This window comes from Podarcis raffonei, chromosome 4 (genome assembly GCF_027172205.1).
Source record: "Podarcis raffonei isolate rPodRaf1 chromosome 4, rPodRaf1.pri, whole genome shotgun sequence".
Classification (NCBI taxonomy): Eukaryota; Metazoa; Chordata; class Lepidosauria; order Squamata; family Lacertidae; genus Podarcis; species Podarcis raffonei.
In genome coordinates this window covers 35,715,440-35,736,970 of record NC_070605.1, presented here as the reverse complement: position 1 = coordinate 35,736,970, position 21,531 = coordinate 35,715,440, and the positions used below count along the sequence as shown (strand labels likewise).

The window sequence follows — 21,531 nt, the reverse complement described above, 5'->3', positions numbered from 1 at the left end:
GAGAAGTGTAGCTATTAGCCATTTTTCTCTTTCTGATTACGTGGTGTGCGGTTCCTCCGTTAACAGTGGTGTCTTGTAACGTTATACAGTAGCTACACCACCTGACTCTCCGCGACCTCCCTTAGCTCCTGCCAAGCCTACACCAATGCGAAGAAAACCTTTGCCACCAAACACGGTGACCGGTAAACCTGGAGGTTCAGGTATGTTGTCTCATGAGGCAGTTGTTCTACATTCATTCATTCATTATTTTATTTAAGGCACTTATAGACCACTCTTCACTAAATTCAGTTTCAAGGAAGGGTGCAATATATTAAAAACCATGCATAAAACTACATTATAAATTAATATAACCTTCTAAAAATGTTGTTGAAACAAACAACAAATTAGCAAGTCCAGCAAGGGCTGGGCTCATATCCAACAGCAACAATTCAGTCAAGCTAAATAAATACCTGGGCAAATAAATGTTTTTGACCATGGGCATAATCCAGAAATCTTGCTTTTTTTATATATGCTCAAACACTTGCTTACATCTCATGAGGCTTTTGTCATTTGTTTCTAACAAACTCTGTTTTTCTCAGTGTTGAATCAGTTACAATTACAGAATGTGTCAGAGGTATCCAGACAAGAAGGATTCTTTTGCATTCATTTTGAACTATGATAATGTTTTTACAGCTATCCTGGGAATGATTAAAAGCCCCAGTCTTGATTATAAGCCCCAGTTATCCCAAGAAAGGAAAGGAGCTGGTTTTCTAGGTTGATGTTCCATTGCATACTATAGTACAAGATCTGGGTTCTTTCCAGGTACAGCAGCAATTAAGCCAGAAGATTTACATGATCAACCTTGTCCATGTGTTTGTGATATACACACACCTGCACACACACACAAAACCACCTGGGATATTACCATAGAACATAGTTCAGTGTTCACATGAAGATGAATTGACTGCATTTAGTGGTTCTGATGTATGCATGGAGTTCTAAATGCGCCAGGGCTTTCTTAGTTTCTTCTATGAACATTGCAGAGAACTAACCACGTGTGCAGTAGAGAATCTGTATGGAGTCTTCACAACTATAGCATATGTGAAGGGGGTCTTGGATAATGGCATTCCACAAAAATGGTGTTTTAACATGTCCCCAGTTGTTGTTGTTGTTTTTTACATTCTCATTAAATTTCATCTGAATGTAAGATACTAAACTGCTGATACCTTTTTATATTTCCTTTTTTCCTAAAGCTGAAGACAGTTTACACATGAACTGGAAGCTACCTGTATAGTAAATTCTAGAGGAGAAAAAGAAAACCTATTAATATGGGAATTTCATATTTTTTTAAGATAGGGTATTTCAAGACTCAGCATAATTTTGTGTAAGGAGGGTTTTTAAATAATAATAATAATTATAATTATAGACTTCTTTAATTTTATCTTTCAAACTATCTCATTTTTCTTGCCAGCATTATGTAAAAGTGCTTTGTTTGTGCCCTATGTGACATGATATCATTAATCACTTAAAATGGAAGGAGTAATCAGACATGTTAATAAACCTGCTGCAAGCTTCTGAATGTTTACTGGCAGGGCATAACTGTTAATATATCCCCGCATCCATCTTCAACAATGAAAAGTGCCAAACAGCTTTTTAAGCAGAATGTCGGCTCTTTTGAGTATACAGAAAAGTACTTGTAATAACAAATAACAAGCAACTTTCTTTGAATTTGCTAAAAGAATTAAGTCTCTCTAGTTTGGATAAATTCTGCCAACATTTCTTCAATGCTCACCGAATTACAGGACAGGAATAACAGTTTGTAATTGTCTCCCATTTTTAATGGGAGGAAGAAATTAGATTTCTCATCATAACTAATCTTTTTCCATTGATAATTCAGCACAGAAGTGGGAAAATAAATAAAGGCAAGCCTCAGTGAGGGAAGAGTGCATATATTTCAGTAACCTCTACTTAAGTTTAATTTAATTTTAGTTGCAGTAGGCTATGGAGATGAGGGCAGTGTTTCAAAAGCTTCATGGAAAAGATGGGTCCTGAGGGGAAATTCAAAGAATGTTAGAGAGGTGGCATCACACAGGTGTTCTGGAAGGCAATTCAAGGCAGGAGGGACAGCAGCTGAGAAAGGCTTTTGTCCATAGAGGAAGCCAAGCAAAAGACCATGGGCAGAGATACATTGGAATGGAAGAGAACAGACATAGCAGGAATGGTCAGGGAAGGAGTTTGTCTGGATTGAAGAGAAGAAAGGAAGCCAGTTAGGGATTTACAAAAGATATTTTAATTGTTTTCCTCAATCTCCCAGAATGTGGATTGAGATGCACATTAAATATGAAAATTCCACTGAAAGCTATTAAGCATGGATAGACAGCATTTATGCCTGTGTTTATGTCAATTTATGCCTGTGGGCAAACCCACACTATATACTTAAAGCCTATTCGATTCATAATTTAAGCACATGTCTTCCTTCCCAAAGTTCTGGAAACTGGAGCTTCACCCTCCCAAAGCTACCATTTCTAGCACCCTTAATAAACTACAGTTCCCAGGATTATTTGGGGGTGAAATGTGCTTTGAATATACTTTAATACATGTCTGGATCTCTCTTTTTCTCTCTCTTAGCTGAGCCTGATCCAGTCTACCGTTGTTTATCCATTTATCCCTTTCAACACGTAGAGTATGGCACAAATGAACCAAGAAAAAAACCACAGAAAGTTGCATAGATATGCAATATAAAAATGTAAATTTATATCTAAATCATTTTATCACTTGAAGCTGACATAAGAATTCGTATCTGCTTGTACATCTCTAGAATCAAGCAAGAAGATTACTTAAAAAGTTGAATTTCTTCAATGGGCTGTGAAATGCTTTATTTAGAATCAATGCTACATTAATTCTAAGTGGACATTCAGATTTGTTTCTACTTTCCAATAGGAAATGTCTTGATGCCACGAGCCTCTTCATCTTCCACAGCAAAGCCTACAGGGCCAGCAGCTCATGGGAAAACAAGCTCACATAAAAAACCCCCTACAGCATCATCATCTCCAGATTATAGTAAGAATTTTAGGTGTACATTTGTAGGTTGTTATTGTTGTTGTTGTTGTGGATTAAATTTGTTTACAGCCCGTCATCTGTAGATCACAGGGTAATCACAACATAAAAATACAAGATATATAAAATCTTGTGTACAAAATACATAATAAAAAGAACAAAATAAAACAATGACCCCCTCCCCTAACCACAAACTCTTTTAAAAAGGTATAAAATCAGGCAAAGGCTGATGGTTGAAGAAGAATGTTTTTGCTTGGTGCCTAAAGGTGTATAATGAAAGTGCCAGCTGATCCTCCCTGGGGAGAGCATTCACAAACAGCCACTTCAGAAAAGACCTGTTCTTGTGTCGCCACCCTCCAGGTCTTTTGTGGAGGAGGCGCACATAGAAAGGCCCCACCTGGTGATCACAGGATCTGGGTAGGTTCATATGGTGAGAGGCAGTTTTCTCTGGCTATTTTATTATGTCAAATTAGCAGCGTAAATCATAGGTTAATATTCCAGCAGCACCAACAGCAGTTTTAGCAGTACAAGTAATGTTACTTCGTTCCAAATATATATCAGACCCTCCAAGTGTCCCTTTTTTCCAGGGACATCCTTGATTTATCTGACTCCCAAGCTGTCTGAAGGCAATCCTGTACAGGGAAGGTTATTTAATGTGTAATGTTTTATCATGTTTATATATATGTTGGAAGCTGCCCAGAGTTGCTGGGGCAACCCAGTCAGATGTGTGGGGTATAAATAATAAAATTATCTTTATGGAATGGGACGTCCCTATTTTCATCGGAGAAATGTCAGAGAGCATGATATACACATTGGAGTTATAGCTCACACATCTTGCACCAACCTATCAAATCCCACATAGTAATACTGCAGATAGCAAGAGTTACTACATGGTTGAAAGAGTGCAGAATGAGCAGGTAAGATGGAGGAAACCTCAGTACTGTAGACACAACAGTGTATGCTAGTTTATGCTTAGTTCTTTGGAAATATTATAGCTGTAAACTATAGTCTGTGCACTGAAGGGGCACTCAGAAAAGTGTTGTCTGATGGGCTGAGTTCTCCAAGGTTCATGGGATGACAAGAAACAGTGGATATCTGCACTCCTGCATCATTAAAACAAAGCAAAGCAAAAAAGAAACCTTATATGTTCCTGGTGGCAACTATGCTTTTCCTCCGCAGTGCCCCAGGGCATTAAAGAACATGGCATGCTATGGAAAGGGGAATTGGCTCAGGTTTCCCTTCCACCTTTTTAAAAGTGTTGCTAAGTACAAGACCCATGTGCCTCCCTAAGGACTGGAGCATCAGCAAAACATAAAAGAATCTTTTTTAGAAATTCAGAGAGGGTTTTGTATATTATGCATGAAGTGACTCCAACAGCAATAATGAGCTCAGCCATTTATTTTATGATTATCTTTGTTTTGGCAGTGCAAAGAGGCTTTTATTTTCCATCACAGCCAAATTCAGCTCACTCCTAATAGAAAGTGAACATGATTCCAAACATGCACTAAGGAGTGGATTGAAGGTTAAAATGAGAGAAGAAATATGAAGTGCCATTTCAACATTACAAAGGAGTGCTTTTATTAAAATTGTGTTGTGGTTTTCCTCTCCTTAGGTAATAGAACTTTGTTCAATTCACAGCCTACATCAGATACTGATGCTTCTGGCAAACGAAGGTTCACAGGTATGTCTAAAATAGCTGCAGTAATGTCAGATTGTGGCTATGGAGAACGAAACATGGCGCCGAGGTAAGACACGCTTACCGGTGCTCTTCAGATTTCTTTTAATCTTCTTTTAATCCTCTATATTTTATCTTAACTGACCCAGTCAGTCTTTGAAGCTTTTTATAATTGCTGCTAGCTCATTCCCTCCCGGGCTTTAAGGCACTCCCTCCCAGTTTCTCGTTGACTCCGCGTGACAAACTTACTCCAAGGATTTTGAAGGACTTCTAATGGGCTCTTAACCCTAAAAACTACAAATTTATAAAACCACAAATTCCTCCCACCACCTCCAATTTCGTGGACCCCCAAACATCTCAGCTGTTTTTAACAAACTGAGAAGAAGGGGGGGGGATACTGCAAAGGAGTGCTCTAATTGGACCCAGTTTTTAAACTCCTCGCAGCAGCCCACCTAGGACGGAACGAAAATTGAACGAGATTGCGACCTGAGAACTTTAATACTTTAATACTTAATCACTCTGTTTAGAAGTCTGATCTCATTGATTTAAGAAGAATCTGCAATGAGAAGAGCCAAAAGACTCAGGTGTCTTGACACAGAAACTGACGCAGAGCCCTCTGGTTTCAAACAGAGTAATCTAGATAAGTATCTGCTACCTCAAAAACAGCATATATCTCCTCCCAAAAACTCCCTCAACTCTTTACATGGAAAGACAGTTGAAGAGATATCCCTAGGAATAAATGAGGACAAGGCCACTACTCCCATAACCGAGGCACAAGTACTAATTGATAGAAAGGTGGAGCTGCTGGAGGAATGCTGCCTACTGACTGCTCAAACAGTTCAAAAAATCTTTGAACAATTACAAAACATCTTCAAGAAGCTGGATAACCCAGATGAAAGGAGGCAACTCACTCCCTTTTTGCCATCCTTAACAAGCCCTGGAGATAAACAGAACAAATACAAATTTATACCTCTAAACCAGCTAAAAACCAGAGGAAGCCCCCCTCACTCAGTTAACTTGATACTGAGGCCATGTGAGATTGTTCTCCACATTTTTCCATACAGAGGGCCTCTACCTTACTGGGAGTCAGCCTTCTGGGCCAGACACCATCTAGATCTGCTCCTAGGCCTTGAGGGGGGAAGGATTGACTTAAAAGCAGCCAAGAGGCTCACTAACGATGGATATTCCAAAAAAGTACTACTAAGATTTGGTAGTCATAGAATCCCAACCAAAATCTTAAGGGAAAAGGCTCATTTAGCCCAGAAAGGAATTATTCCACATCGACACTTTGAAGATATATCACTCAGACCACTGATCGCATCTAAAAGACAGAACAAGATGAACAAGGCCATTCCAACAGAAGCCGATATCTGCCCTACTCCCGTGGAAGAACCCAGTAGATGGGAGAAATCGCTGCCAGCTACCCCGGAAATCACGCAAGAAAAATCCAAGTTCCCAAACCATGCGATTGTAGCATCAATCAACAGCCTCGCCCTTGACACAACAGACTGGACAGTCCCAGAAGAAGAAGATCTGCTGAGTAACTTTACCAACTTACCAGATAAAGAACAAATAAGCATACTCAGTAAACTGACGAAACTACAGGCCAGATTGACCGAAATTCACCAACAAGGTCAACAAAATGCAGTAGAAACAATACACAATCAAACTTCACACCTACCAGCCCTCTCCCCAAAATGCATAGTCAAAAAGAGAGCTACTAATGGAACTTTCAAATGTATAGATGCAGAGCTCCAAATCCAGCCTCCTTTAAAATATGAAATGACAAGGAAAAACTCCAGCAATGAGACCACAAATTCCTGGCTGAGATATCAAATACTAGCTCCAAACGAAATAGGTACCCCTTATTTAAGTACTACAAAGGGTTCTAACATTGCCGAACAAAAGATGACCTCCAACAGACCTGACACACTGAGCTCAACATCAAATGAAATCAAAGAAATGGAAGTAGAGACCGAAAACAATCCTACTGTCCATAATAGTCCACCAACTACAGAAATTTCTCAGGAGCAAGGAACAGCTAAGGAAGAAAATCAAGAAAGGGAGGAAATTCTAATTTCCCGCACTTTAAAAAAGAATCTAAAAGATCCATCATTATGTTCCCCACCGAAAGTAGCGACAAATGGCTGTATCGGCACAAGACAAAATCCCTCGCTGGACTCAATAACAGAATTAGAATGACTAAAAGCTGTCAACCAGCCACCAACTCAAAAACGGATCCTACGCTTGCTGTCCTGGAATATTGCAGGGTGGGGAAACAAAGACGGAGACCCAGACCTAATGAACTTCTTCAAAGATTTTGAATTAATACTTCTACAAGAAACATGGTCAACTAGAGATATTAAAATCAATGGATTCTCCTCCTATATGAAACCCGCATTGAAAACGAACACGAAGGGCCGGCCGAAAGCAGGGTTCTGTTGTATGATCAAAGACAACTTAGGGTTTGAAATCAAGCAGTTAGAAAAATGCTTGCCACTTGCACAAGCCCTACTTTTAACCCAAAAAGACGATACTTTGCTACTTGTAAATGTCTATATCCCCCCATCCAAAAACAACAGCAACAGTGAAAATTGGTCACAACTAACCTTTTATATAGAAAATTTGACCGATAAATACCCAAACACCTCATTGATAATAGCAGGTGATTTTAATGCCAGAGTGGGAACCAACAATGAACAACTATGTAGCAAACTAAATTGGAATACTGATAATGATATCGCACATGCCCTGAAAATAGGACGATTCTCCAGAGATAGGGTTGTAAACACCGAAGGCTTACGCCTACTTGAATTATGTAACAACTTTAATTTGCAGATTGTGAACGGTTCAACAAAAGGCGATAGAAGCGGGGAGTTTACATACTTCTCCCCCCGAGGATGCAGTGTCATCGACTATATTCTTGTCCCTTATAATATTATAAATTCGATCATGGACCTCAAAATTGGAACGCGTACTGAAAGCGACCATCAGCCATTATTGTTGTCTATTAACTTAAAGGACGAAACCAAAATAACCAAGCACAATATTATAGAACCCTCTCAATACAAACAAATGACCCAATTAAAATGGTCCCAGGAAATGAGTGCAGTAGTGGGGCAAAAACTTACAGCCAACCTGAGAAAACAAGTATTATCCAACTTAAAGACTACTAATTCCTACAGCGATATTCCGAAAATTTATAATGAAATCTTCCAAATGTTCGTAGAACTTAGTACTCCACCTAAAGTTTGGGTACTTAAACATAGCGCTAGCCCTTGGTTTGACGATGAATGTTTCCAGCTAAAAAGAAAACTGCGCCAAACATTTAAAAATAATCGTACTAAACTAGAGCCCTCTTATCTTGATGAAAAAAGAAAATATCATTACATTCTGGCCGAAAAGAAACAGAAATATGCAACCCAAAAATGGCTACAATTACTCGACTCAATTCAGAGTAAAAATAACAAAGCGTTCTGGAACCTAGTGTACGGAGGATTGAAGGCCGAAAATCAACTAACTCTACCACCAATTGCAGAATCCAAATGGTCCCAATATTTTACATCGGTATTTAACAATCTACACAGTGAGCTTAAAGGAAATGAAACCACTAAAAATAAAATCAATAAACTCCAGGAGTGGCCAAGGGTAGAAGAAGAGGAAATTAGAGAGATAGTTAAAAATTTCAAATCGGGGAAATCTCCTGGGCCAGACGGTCTACCAATAGAATTATTCAAGACCTATATAGATTGGTGGGCAGAACCCTTAGCTCAATTGTTTACTCTCATAGATAAATATGGGATCATACCTGAGATATGGTTAAGATCAATAATTATCCCAATCTTTAAAAATGGCGACCCAAAAGAACCAAGGAATTATAGACCGATAAGCCTATTATCAGTGATAGGGAAAATCTACGCTAAGCACCTTTTATCTAAACTCCTTACCTGGATGAAAAATCTAAATTTACCAGGGAAAGAACAAATAGGTTTCTCCAAAGGTTGCTCTACATTAGACCACTGCCTTATACTTATGCACTTGGTTGAAAAATACAGATCTCAAAGGCAATCTAAGATATATGCTGCTTTTGTAGATTTTCGTGGTGCATTTGATTCAATTGACCGCCCAAAGCTGTGGAGGAAACTCACAGAATTAAAAATTGATCAGCGCTTATTGATCCTAATAAAAAATTTATACTCTTCCAATATCTGTCAAGTCAAACTTAACACCAAAGGTCACCTCTCACCAGACATCCCAAACTCGAAAGGGGTAAAACAAGGGTGTATTCTTGCCCCCTTCCTATTTAATTTATTTTTATCAGATTTGCCAGATCACCTTCAAAAAATAGAATCACATGCCCCTAAACTTAATCAGAAACCAGTTTCTCTGTTATTATACGCAGACGATGCTGTTCTACTATCATTAACGAGCTTGGGTCTGAAACGTCTTATATCTTCTCTGATCCTTTACTGCGAATGTAACAAGCTCTCTATAAATTATGAGAAGACAAAAATTTTGGTCTTCTCGAATGGTTGGAAATTAGAGAAATGGAAAATAAGAGGGCAGGAAATCCAACAAGTGAAAATCTATAGGTATCTGGGAATCTTATTCCAGAGCAATTTAGGGTGGGCAAATCATCGCACAAATGCCATAAAACAGGCAAAGTGCACCTCATCAGCTGTTGCCCGTTTTTATTATCAGAAAGGCAATCAATTTATTCCTGCGGCCAATCAGATATTCCAAACAAAAGTGCAATCCCAGATATTCTATGGAATCCCGCTATGGGTCCAAGCATATAATAGTGATCTAAAAAAGATTCACTCCAGCTTTCTGAGACGTATTCTTGGACTCCCAACTGTGATCAAATATGAAACAATGTGTGCAGAAATAGGCATACACACAATGGAATATTGGGCCTGGTCCACCTCAATAAAGTACTGGTTACGCTGCCATTTTCGCTGCCCTCCATCAAGTCTGCTCGCTGATTTACTCAAAGACTCCTACAAATCAAGATGGTATCAGTACCTCGAAAAAAAGATTGAATCTTTAGGCATCGAGCTGGAGCCCCTGTACAATTCTAATGAGCAATACATTTTCCATAATATCCTAACTAGACTAAAGGATGTCGAGAGGCAAAATATTATGGCAGCTGTAAACAAAATTTGTTCGCCCATATTCTATGATTTAAATATCTTAGATAGCAGAGCCAATTACGTCACCAAATTAATAATTCCAGCCCAACGTAGGGCCTTTATGCTGGCCCGTTTGAATGTTTTTCCCTCAGCATTTGTCAGGGGAAGATATCAAAACATCCCCAGAAACAAGAGATTCTGCAGATGTTTTATGAATGTCCCGGACACGGTAGAGCACATTCTCTTTCAGTGCCCATTGTACAGTACGCTCCGTCAACGCGTGCTGTCCCCTCTTTTGGGTGGTCTGGAGCCCCAACAAGGTGAATGTGTGGGATTCTGCCTATCCGACGTTGACCAAAGGGTAACGGCGGGGGTAGCCGAGTTTTTGGTAGTAGCCCTCCAAGGAGCGGGTTAGCAAGGAAAACCACTGATTTTATATGTATAGATATATATATGTATGTAGCCAACTGCTGCCTTTCTGTATATATCTCAAGGCTTTTATATGTTACTTTCTCTTTTATCGTTTTATTTGTATAATGCCTAATAAAGGTTTGAATAAGTAAGTAATGTCAGATTGTGAAAATGATATTTAACCATATTAATTATTTTTGCTCATCATCCAAGTTCCCAAATTAAAAGCTCTTTTAATCATTCTCGCTTTCACGAACTTAATCCCTGCAGCTCCTGATGTTCAGTGTGCAGCTTTTTGATGATGACTTATTCAATTTGTATACTGCCCTTTCTCAAAAGATCCCAGGGCAGTATACAACATTAAAACACATTGCAGAACATTAATGATAAAACATAGTGAAAAGCCTAATAATAAAATAGTCACGTAATAACAGTCCTGTCCAGAACACTTTCACAGCCCATAGATTATTTACCCGCAAGCTCCGGGAGCAATGGCGAGGTTGAGCGCAACCTCGCCTTCACTCCCGGACCCCCAGCCCCGAGGCTAAACACGAAGCCAAGACAGCGAGCGGGATCCATCCCGCTCACTGTCATGGCTTCTTTGCTCTTTGGGGCTGGGGGGGGGATACATTTTTTTCTTTATTTCCCCCCGCAAAAAAATAGGTGTGCCCTATAGAGCGAAAAATACGGTAATTTATCCAGCCTGTATGTGCAAAAGCTAGGAAAGGCAGGTTTGCAGCTGCCCATAGCAGTACTGAAAGCCAGGGGGACATCCCAATATCAAAAGATAGCATTGCAGCCCACACCAGGGGATTTACTCTAACGAAGCCTTGTCCTGTGGGATGGATGATCATCTAAGATTTGCAACCAATGCATGGTTGCAGGCATGGCTTTTTTTCAGTCAGAACGTGCCAGAACTCAGTTCCGGTACCTCTTGCCACACCACGTCTCTGGCTCATGAGAAGACTCTCCCCAGAGCAAAGAGGACATCCTCTGTGGGCTCTGGAGAGGGTCTTCTCATGAGCCAGAGGCACAGCGGGGCTTTACGAGGCTCTTCAGCCTCCCAGGCTAACAGCTTTGGCACAGAAAGAAACCTTCCTGTGCCTCAGCTCTGTAAGCTGCCCTGCCTCTCTGACTTGCGCACGCAAGAAGAAGGGACAGGGCAGCTTGCAGAGCTGACGCACAGGGAAGAAGTTTCTCTGCACTTCAGTTCTGCCCATCCACGGAGCTTCCCTTTATTAAACCTGAAGAGCATCGTCCTTTTTCTATGCTCCTGCTGATGGAAACATGCAGATGGGGACAGATATACCCCTGCTTTAAGTCATTTACATACTGTCTTCTCTTGTATATTATTTAATACAAAGCTCAATGACTAAGCTCTTTAGTGATGAACCGTCAGATTACCAGAACAACTTCCGAGCACTGAACCACTGGTATATCGCAAGTGGACTCTTTATTACTGCGTTTGCAATTGTTCAAAATAAAATCTATTTTGGAAAGAGGATTTTTATTGTTTGTTTACAGAAAGTTGCCTTGGTGATATTACCTTGTGTCAATTGCAGTAGTCATCTTCCATGTGGCAGCCCTTCAGATATTTGAAGATGGCTATCATATTGTCTCTCAGTAGTCTCTTCTCCAGACTAAACATAGCCAGCTCCCTCAACTGTTCCTCATAAGGCTTGGTTTCCTGACCCTTGATCATCTTTATCATTTAACATATCTTTAGCTTATGAGTTTATATTGTGTTGAAGTAGGTACCAGAATGAATATGAACCAGAAAGTCTCCAATTTAAGCCTTGCTTTTCCATGAATTTCCTTAGTGGCCTTAGGAAAGCCATATGCTCCCAGTCCTACCTGTCTTAGAGTTTAGCCTGGATTTGTTAAGCTAGCTTTCACACCTGATACTGTCATACATGTAAGTAACTTTCAAGGGTCTCAGGCTTCTGCTTAACTTTTCATGCAGCTGATCATCACTTACATGACTACATTTTTAAAAAAACCAAGAACCTTGAAAATCGATATCAGGAGAGATATCTTACACGCTAACTTACTTTCAGGGTTTTTTTATGGAGAAGCATTCAACTGTGGGCCCTACCACCTGAAATAGTGCAGTTCTGACAATTTTACCACCACATTTGCTACTTGGATATTTTTTTAAAGCCCCTTAACACAGATGCTATTTTTCTAGGTGAAGGTGTGTTGTATATAAAGAAACCAGAAGATGTGCCATGCTCCATCACAGACACACTCCAATACTTTCCAACAGAAGAGGGGGATAGCACAGAGGTAGCTACTAGCCCTCCACGAAAGCCTCCTACCAACCTCACTGTGGTAACTGTCGAAGGCTGCCCAACCTTTGTCGTACTGGATTGGGAAAAACCACCAAATGAAACTGTTACAGGTTAGACTTTGGTTCTCTTAAAGTTTAGAGCCTGAACAATATTGATAGTCTTTTTTTACGAGCCTGCACTTTCCCCCACAGCTATTCTTGCCTGGTTCTAAAAACTAGAGGTGTTACTTAGGCTCCTGAATGACATGGTTTTTTAATTTTTATTATTATTATTATTATTATTATTATTATTATTATTATTATTATTACTACTACTACTACTACTACTACTACTACTATTCTTATTATTGCTCACCCTGACCTTTCAATCAGTGAGCCCAAGAGGCTCAGTGGTTTAGACCACAGCGCCATCCACTCCCTTTATTATTATCCTGCTCATCTGGCTGGTACACTAACTAATGTCCTTTAGATTGTGCTTTCCATCCCTTGCATATAATGTCAGGATTGTTCGGTTTTGGGGATAATTTGTAGTCTCATAATCTTAGTCTCAGATTATGGTTCTGACACCACTTGAATTCCAATCCTGCTTACGTTCTCCTCCTTGTGCATAGGAAGTGTCAGCAGGAACTCTGGGATTTGTAGTTCTTGCTTGAGGCAATATGTCACACCAGATAACACACATCTCTCTTTCTCCCAAAGGTCAAGTCACTGAGTTTTATCTCCCTGTTCTGGGCTGGCAGTTTGACATTCAGAATGTTGTTTGCTTTGTTCTATTACTGTTTCTGATTCACTCCAGGAGATTAAAGGAAACAAATGAAACTGACAGGATAACAGAACACAAATCTTCTTCATCATTTCAGAATATAAAGTTGTATCGAAGGAAAATGGAAGCCCTGCAGGAAAGGACAAGACTATTATAACGACAAATCAAACTCATTCTACTGTAGAAAACCTGAAACCTAACACAAGGTAATACAATTAGAAAATACTACTATGTGATATATGAAGGGGTTCTAAGCACCCAGGAGTTGCTTCTTTGAAGGTGTGCTCTCCCCAAGTCCCACTCTGGACTTCTGCAGTAACTCCCCTTCCTGAATTACTCTCAGAGGGAGGGGAGGGGAGAGAGAATGTGTTTTATAGTTGATGTCTAGCATTTCAACATTATATTTCATAAGATGCAAACAGCCAGTTGTACAAGCAAGCTGACAATGTGCATGTTTGTATATATGATTTATGCATTAGAGAGGTGCTACTATAGTCACACCTAAGGATGGGGAGAAATTTGATTCAGTTCATGCTTAAAGGCAAACCTACCTCATTCACACTTTCTGAAACAATACACAACCTGAAACACAGCCATCCTTTAAAATTTGCAATGCTCAAAATTTTGCCAAGGAATGTGTACAAAATGCATATATTTGAATAAAGCATGCACAAAATAGTATACATCAATGAAAACAGCATTAAAAAGGCATTATAATATAGGGAAATTGCTTAAGCAAAATTGCACATAAAAATATGTATATTGAAATAAATTTGCACTAAAATGCTGCTGAATTTTCACAACACCTTTTGAAAAAGAAGATTTGCAAACCGATGTGGAAATGTGAAACAAGACTGGGAAAATGAGAATCTGAAGGAAACTGAAATTCACAGATTTGCTTATCCCTACTTGCCCCCTCATCTAAGGACATCTCTAGCTGCAAGTGAAGGTTATCTACATAGATCAATCTTCTCGTGTCAGGAAGATATCAGGAACAGCGTCCCAGGCCTTGTTTGTTCATTATGGGCAAGAAATTATTGCCCTAAACATATCTAAGAATTTGCGCTATAGCCGGAATTGTGAATGCTGCAAATGAAGACTAAATCCACTAGAAAGACTACATGGAATAACTTGGATGGCTGTTGTGACAGGGCTAGTGGTTGCTTGTAAGCTTCCTGCATATCTCTTTATTGCAGTCCTATGCACACTGTACAAAATTACCACAATGAGGCTTCCTTCCAAGTAACCAAACACAGGATCGCCCTGCTAAAAACATAACTTTGTAGGAACTAGAAGGGTAGAGACATGACATCATGAACTCATTCTTCTGCCCCACAGTGTTGCTTTAAGGGATATTCATACTGTCCATTACCTGTTTAACACAGTTACAGTTTTTAAACTTGCTGACACTTTGTTGCCTTTTGATTTTGTTGGACAGCTGGATTGCTGGAAAATTCCATGTGCTTTTTGCAGACCCGATGCAGGTGTTCCATTCTCTCATAGTAACTCATGTCTGATAATCGGTCCTTTTCATTGGTTATTTTGATTTTGTTTTCCATAGGTGAGGAGTGTTTTGGCTTTTGAACCTGGCGAGCTATCAAAAATAATGTGTGCAGCATTTCAGAGTGGGGAAAAATAACATCTTTAGACTTGACAAAATGCAAGCAGCTAGGAAAATACAAAGCATCTTACCCCATAATTTGGTTCACTCAGCATTCTTCAAATTATTAAATGTTGTTGGAGCGAATAACATTTGGCTGGATCGTTAAGCAAAACAACATTTGTGTATTATGAATCTTCCTACTCAAATGTCTTGATCTTTCAACAGTTGCTTTCATGTGAGGAGTTTAAAGCAAATCACTCACAATAAATAAAAACTCTGCATAGAATAAGTTATGGTTGATCAACTTACAATAATAGTTGGACCACCATTGAATACTATGCACCCATAGCAAGCCGTGACTAGTTGTATACTTTGGCTACAATCCAACACAGACTTTAGCATGTTTGGGTCTGTGTTGGAATAGAACCTATGCTGTTAAATCCAGCTTGGATAATGTTGGCTTAACTAGCATGCAGACTCTCCTCCGGATGAAATAGAAAAAAGTCCTTGTTGACATATTATGTTACCGTGGATTCACAGGCTTAGCAGCTATCCAGCTGGAGCCATTGGCTGAGATTTATCCATACTGCCTATGCCACCCCATTATTTTTAGTAGAGTTGTCAAACATACACTTTCCTGTGTGAGGTGATTATGTACTGAGAGGAGTGGCAGGTGGCACTGAATCAGCCACAAGCATCACTGAGCAAACAGTCCAGGTAAAGGAGGGGTCCATGCTTTTACCTACTAGCATCCCAAAGCAGCTGTGGAGGCAAGAGGGCTGGATCAACATCATGCAAACAGCTGCTAGTATCTAGTCAGCAGCACCCAGTGTGATCTGATGATGTCAGAGGTGATGTCTACACTGGGGGTGCCTTTCCAGTTAGCAACTATATGCTTTCATAGTGCTGACCCAGACTCCACCACCAATATGTTCAAGAGGTCTTCATGATCACTGTAAGAGCCATTTATTGCCCTCTGTCCCATCATACTAGCCATTGCTGGTTGTTATTCCATGGTTGTCTTCCTGACACAATGTATTCTTCAGAAAGATGCCTTTTCATATTCTGAAATCCACAGTTTCTTGCCCTTTTCACATTTGAGTTTACTCAGATTATGGGGCTCATGCTTAACTTTTATTCTTGTTCCTGCAAAGTTCTCCGGAGTATGTAGCTTTCAATTATCGCTTTCCTTATGTTTTTGAAAGTAAAGTCTCAGGTTGCCCATATTGTTGATGTATATAGTTTTGACTCTCTCGATATGCCATCTCCATTTCATATCTTAGCTAGAATTGGGTCTCTAAAGAAATTTATGTGTGCCTTCTTGAGATATGAAAACTATTTCAAGGTTGTTCAATACAAGAGGACACCTGCCCTCTTCCAATCCAATTAAATTATCCATCTCTGCTACCCTTGTCTGGTAAATGGCCAGTTCTGTGTGCCTAAAGATTAAGGGAACATCAATGGAATAGGTGTCACTGAATGCCTACTCAGCTGAACGCCTTTGACACTGAACCGGAAAACAGGTTTCTTGCTTTGGGCCATAGATTAAAAGCTTTATGCTTTAACCATTCACAATTTGTCTATATAATCTGAGCACGAACAATAATAACACTATCTTGTCACTTCCCCAGGTTTGCAACAATCTGTGCTTGCTTTCTTAAGTCCAGCCAACACCCATGGGTTTTAGGGAAATGTTATCTCACTTGTTTCCTTGAATCTTTTTTGTTTTAAGGACACTCAAATGCACTCAACACTTCATTAAACGTCAAGAAACTTTGCAGCAGCATTTTCTCCCTAGTGGCACAATGGGTCAGGGTGTCTGGCTATTAACCTGAAGGTTGGTGGTTCAAGCCCACCCAGGGACAGCCATGGGCAGGATCTCTGTATTTCAGAGGGTTGGACTAGATGATCATCAGTGCCTCTTCCAACTCTATAATTCTATGATTCTACATATTTTTTCAATACACAGTACTGTGAGCAGAAACAATAGAAAGAAGGGATAAGGCTACAGTTCAAACTTTCTCTAGATCTAAATACTAGTAGTTAAAATAGTGTACATGCTCAGCAAAATGGTTAGAAAGATTTTCTAGTAGCTTTCTGAATATGCCAATAAATCTAAATAAAGAGATTTCATGGTAGATGTACCTTTTCTGCTTGAGATTTTAAGCCAGCAGCTCAACTGAAAACTGCATATTGAGAGGGTTTTTTTATTCCCCTTTCCTTTCCTTTTCTATGCACATACATTTCTGCACTGTTGCAAGATCTGGAAAATAGTGCCATTCCTTCTGCTTGCCAAGATTCCATATGGGATAGCAATTTCCTATGGAAAAAGTCTTTACTGCAATACAAATCATGTTCACTTAATCTGTGCGAGAACATTTTTCTTATATGTGATGTGGTGGACTTCTTTGGTCCATAACCTGTTCCAACAGTTGAAGGCAAATAATTATTTGGCATACACTGTTTAGGGGTTCCATGGCCTTGTAAGCTAGCTTGCACTTGAGTGCTGATTGCATATCTGTCTTAGGACTTCAGACAATGTACAACTACAGTGCTTGTCTCAGGAGCTGCATAAAGGTAAAGGGACCCCTGACCGTTAGGTCCAGTTGCGGACGACTCTGGGGTTGCAGCGCTCATCTCGCTTTACTGGCCGAGGAAGCCGGCGTACAGCTTCCGGGTCATGTGGCCAGCATGACTAAGCTGCTTCTGGCGAACCAGAGCAGTGCACGGAAACGCCGTTTACCTTCCCTCCAGAGTGGTACCTATTTATCTACTTGCACTTTGACGTGCTTTTGAACTGCTAAGCTGGCAGGAGCAGGGACTGAGCAATGGGAGCTCACCCCATCGTGGGGATTTGAACTGCCGACCTTCTAATCGGCAAGCCCTAGGCTCTGTGGTTTAGGTCACAGCACAACCCATGTCCCCAAAGAGCTGCATAGATGACACAAAAGAAATGAAGCTAAAAGCTGTTTCTTGGCATTAAAACGCTAGATAGTAAACATGTAGAGGACACAGTGCACTGTATTGTGGCTGTTTTATGCATCTGTGACATGTTGATTTGGGACCTGCACACTTCCACCTTTTACACAGTCATTGTCCCTGATGCCTGTGTTTCCACAGCTTTCTAGTAGTGAAAAAATATGTAATTACATTACAAAATAGAAGTAGGTGCATGATAACTACTATAGCACCTGAAGTGGCCCTGAGGCCTGTCACAGAACCACTTGAACAAGCTTTGAGGGTGAGTTCATTGTGTAAGGAATTCCCCTCAAGAGGAGAGAGAGGATCATATGCACTAATCCATATGTCTTAAATGTTTTCATGAAAACTTACACATTCAGAGAGGCTTCATACAAAATGAGTATCCAAGTCACTAGGATACAGAAATGTGCTTTCATCCTGTTTCCAAATAATAAAAAGTAACAAATGCATGTGTGTGTTTTGTGCTGTTTGTGTACGCATATACAGCACGATTGCATTGCAGGGGGTTGGACTAGATGACTCTTGGGGTCCCATCCAACTCTACAATTCTATGATTCTAGATTGCCTTACTGATTGTGGTCCCAGTAGCATGTATATGTGGCAAACTATGCATGTATTCATTTGGTCCATGTGATTATATATGTGCAGCATTCGTGCAATTTTCAATGTTGAAATTATAGCTATGTAGCAAAATAATAGTATTTACTTAGCACCTTTCTTAAGTGGTCAAAACATTTCATGTATTCTCAGGAATACTTACAACAGTCCTTTTAGATAAACCAATGCAATTACCTTACCATTCAATGCTTGATATTTGCAATAAAGAACTGGGTGTATCTCCCCTCCCATTTTCTTCCTAGTTATGAATTTGTTGTGATACCTAGCAACCCCCTTGGTGAAGGACCGAGCACTGAATCAAAGCCATTTAAAACTGAATCAGGTAAGAGTTTCAATAAGTGTACCAATTAGCTACAAGCCTCTCTAGCTCTTTACGCGTTTTAATATCTACCTGCTTTAGGAAAAATCAGCAGATAAAGTGAAAGCTGTATGGGAATTGTGCATTTACACAAACTTCCTCAAGAATGACATTTTAATCTGGTACCTGGAAATTTATTTTTAAATACAACTCTCTGCCTGGTTTAAAACGCCATTAATTAATTACTCTCAAAATTGCTATAATTTAAGGCCTTGTTGTTGTTTACAATGTAAAGACACAAAATACATAAGAAAATAACAAAAATTATGCCCCCCTGACACATTTAAAAGGTCCTAAAATAGATCAAAACATTAGATAGACAGCACTTTTAAAAGCACAGTCTTTGGTATTTCAAAGTAGTCATGAGCAGTTTATTAGTTTAACGTAAGCTCACAAGTGTTCTGTCTTGATGTCAAACCACGTTGCAGTTGTACAGATTACAATTCATGTCAACTGAAGAAGTAAACCTTTTTCCCCAGCATACTTCTGAAATGCTAGAAGTTATTTTGCAGTCTGACCCAGCGCTTGTTTTTTCTCCTTAGCGGACCCAAGAGTGACTGAGCCAATTTCAAGTAAGTCCTTTATACATTATAGTATACTCTGGTGAGAGCATTTTTCTGAGGTGAGATAATGTACTGCTGTATGACAGAGTGGATTTGGAAGAGAAAGGCATTTTGCATATGATTTCACGGGTTTTTGTTTTTTTTTTTGACCTGCGCTGTTTGCAAGGAGTTCCTGCCAGTCTAAATGTTTACCTGAGGCCTGCCCAATCAATTGGAGGTGGCGCTCCACTGGCTCAGAACCAAGGGGCAGAAATGAGCCAGGCACAGCTCATATTTTCTCAGGCCTGTCATTAAATTAAAAGACAGCTCTCTGAAATGAATAGGCTGTTTCTCACTTAATAAGTGATTTAACAGAGCATGCAGCAGTGTCCAGCCACTGCTATAGAAAATGTGCCATCAGCTTCTGCAGCTCTCTGAAAAATGTTGGCTGCCATCAGCTTTATAGTGGGGGACTGTAAGCTCTGTATAAGGTCTTTAACTAGCTGGAAAGGATCTGATACAGTCGGGGGTGTTGGTAAGTTTCTTAATTCACTTAGGAGACTCATATTTAATATGGCGTAAAAGGTAGTCTTCCTTTCTGTGGTTCATCCCCTGCAATAATGTGTTTCTCAGCATTTATTTTAGTTACAAAATCCATTTTTACCCCACTTTTCAGCCCCCAAAGGGGCCTCCAATGCAGCTTAGATCATCAATTTATAATATATAATATAATCAAAGCAATAAAGTGAATAGTGCCAGCTATAGCAATAGCAGAAACACGAACTAGAAAAATTCAGAACAAACAGTAATTTAAATGCAGTAGGGAAGTTACCAGACATTGGTATAGGGAAGGGACCTGCCTGGCTTCCTTAGGTACTAAGTTCTGCAATCTCAGTGCTGCATCCGAAAAGACCCTTTCACACATCCTGTATTTCTTTTGCTACAATGTATTAAACCTTTTTATTGGTTGAAACCTAAAGTTCAAAGAAATGTACAAATCAGTGTCCCATAAATTCAGCTGAGCAAATTAGAGCTGTTATTCTAGTCTAACTGGTTACTACGCTTTTGTGCCTGAGTTCTGATCAGAAATGGGTGTAAATATGAGACCTTTTCATAACCTTTTATTTCCTATTTATACCTACTTTCCTTTTTATCTGCTAGTTCTGTTGGTTTATCTTCCAACTCTTGTTTATTATACTGTTTTGTTTTGTTTTGTTTTGTTATGTTATGTTATTGTGAGCTGCCTTGAGGCCATTTTATAGTGGAAGACAGGGGAAAAATAAAACAAAAATGTTCCTATATGTCTCTTCCTTTCACCTGATTCCAATGTCTACGCACATATTTTTGCACATAGATTATTTGTTGTTTCCTTACAGTGGGAAAAGATGCCATCTGGACTCAAATCAAATTCAATTCTGATTCCTATTCTGAATGCAAGGGAAAACAGTTCGTCAAGAGGACTTGGTACAAGAAGTTTGTTGGTGTACAGTTGTGCAACTCCCTCCGATACAAAATTTACCTCAGCAATTCACTTACAGGTATGAAATTGAGGGCAGCTGTATGGGATGGTTGGTGCTGTGAGCTGACCAGGGGCATCATGCCATCAGAGCACTTTGTCAATGCTGCCGTCTGGAGAAAAAGCTTCCCTTAACTGCTTTGTGTGGCAATGCTGGGCAGTGACCGACTATGGCTGTCAGTGCTAGCAATGAGTCATCTCTGTGCTATCAAAAAATCCAGAAGCCATCCCAGCACCAACTGCATCAGTGTGTTGTTTTAAGGATTGAACGTGATGTACAGCATCATAGGCTAGATCATCCCCACTTGCTTCATTCAGTGTTTCACTGATGGTAAAGTGGAACAAAGATTCCTGCCTTCAACTTTAAAGGGTTGTGGAATATGTAGTCACCTGAAAAGGCTGCTGCCAGTTTAGCAGAGATTGTCACTGACAGGGTACATTCTTGAGATGGCAAAATGGTCCAGGTAGTGGGCCATATACCCATGGAAGAAGGTTTCCACAGATGTACGACCAGCTAAATGAGGACCAGCACACACAGATGTGCATGTGCAAAGCTATGTAAAATAAGTTGCAATTGGGTCAGTTAGCTTTTTTGGGGTGGGGAG

The 21,531-nt window shown here is 39.8% G+C and overlaps 1 protein-coding gene across 11 annotated transcripts in view; it reads left to right on the top strand.

Moving 5' to 3' along the window:
- Positions 1–21,531, top strand: part of ABI3BP (ABI family member 3 binding protein) — a 137,362-nt gene that overhangs the window by 111,607 nt on the left and 4,224 nt on the right. For all 11 annotated transcript variants that reach the window (XM_053386207.1, XM_053386202.1, XM_053386199.1 and 8 more), the window contains 8 exons: positions 90–200; positions 2,920–3,039; positions 4,649–4,717; positions 12,443–12,655; positions 13,405–13,513; positions 18,753–18,832; positions 19,411–19,440; positions 20,787–20,948. In XM_053386207.1, the coding sequence (XP_053242182.1) occupies positions 90–200; positions 2,920–3,039; positions 4,649–4,717; positions 12,443–12,655; positions 13,405–13,513; positions 18,753–18,832; positions 19,411–19,440; positions 20,787–20,948 (894 nt within the window). The remainder of the gene's footprint in view (positions 1–89; positions 201–2,919; positions 3,040–4,648; positions 4,718–12,442; positions 12,656–13,404; positions 13,514–18,752; positions 18,833–19,410; positions 19,441–20,786; positions 20,949–21,531) is intronic.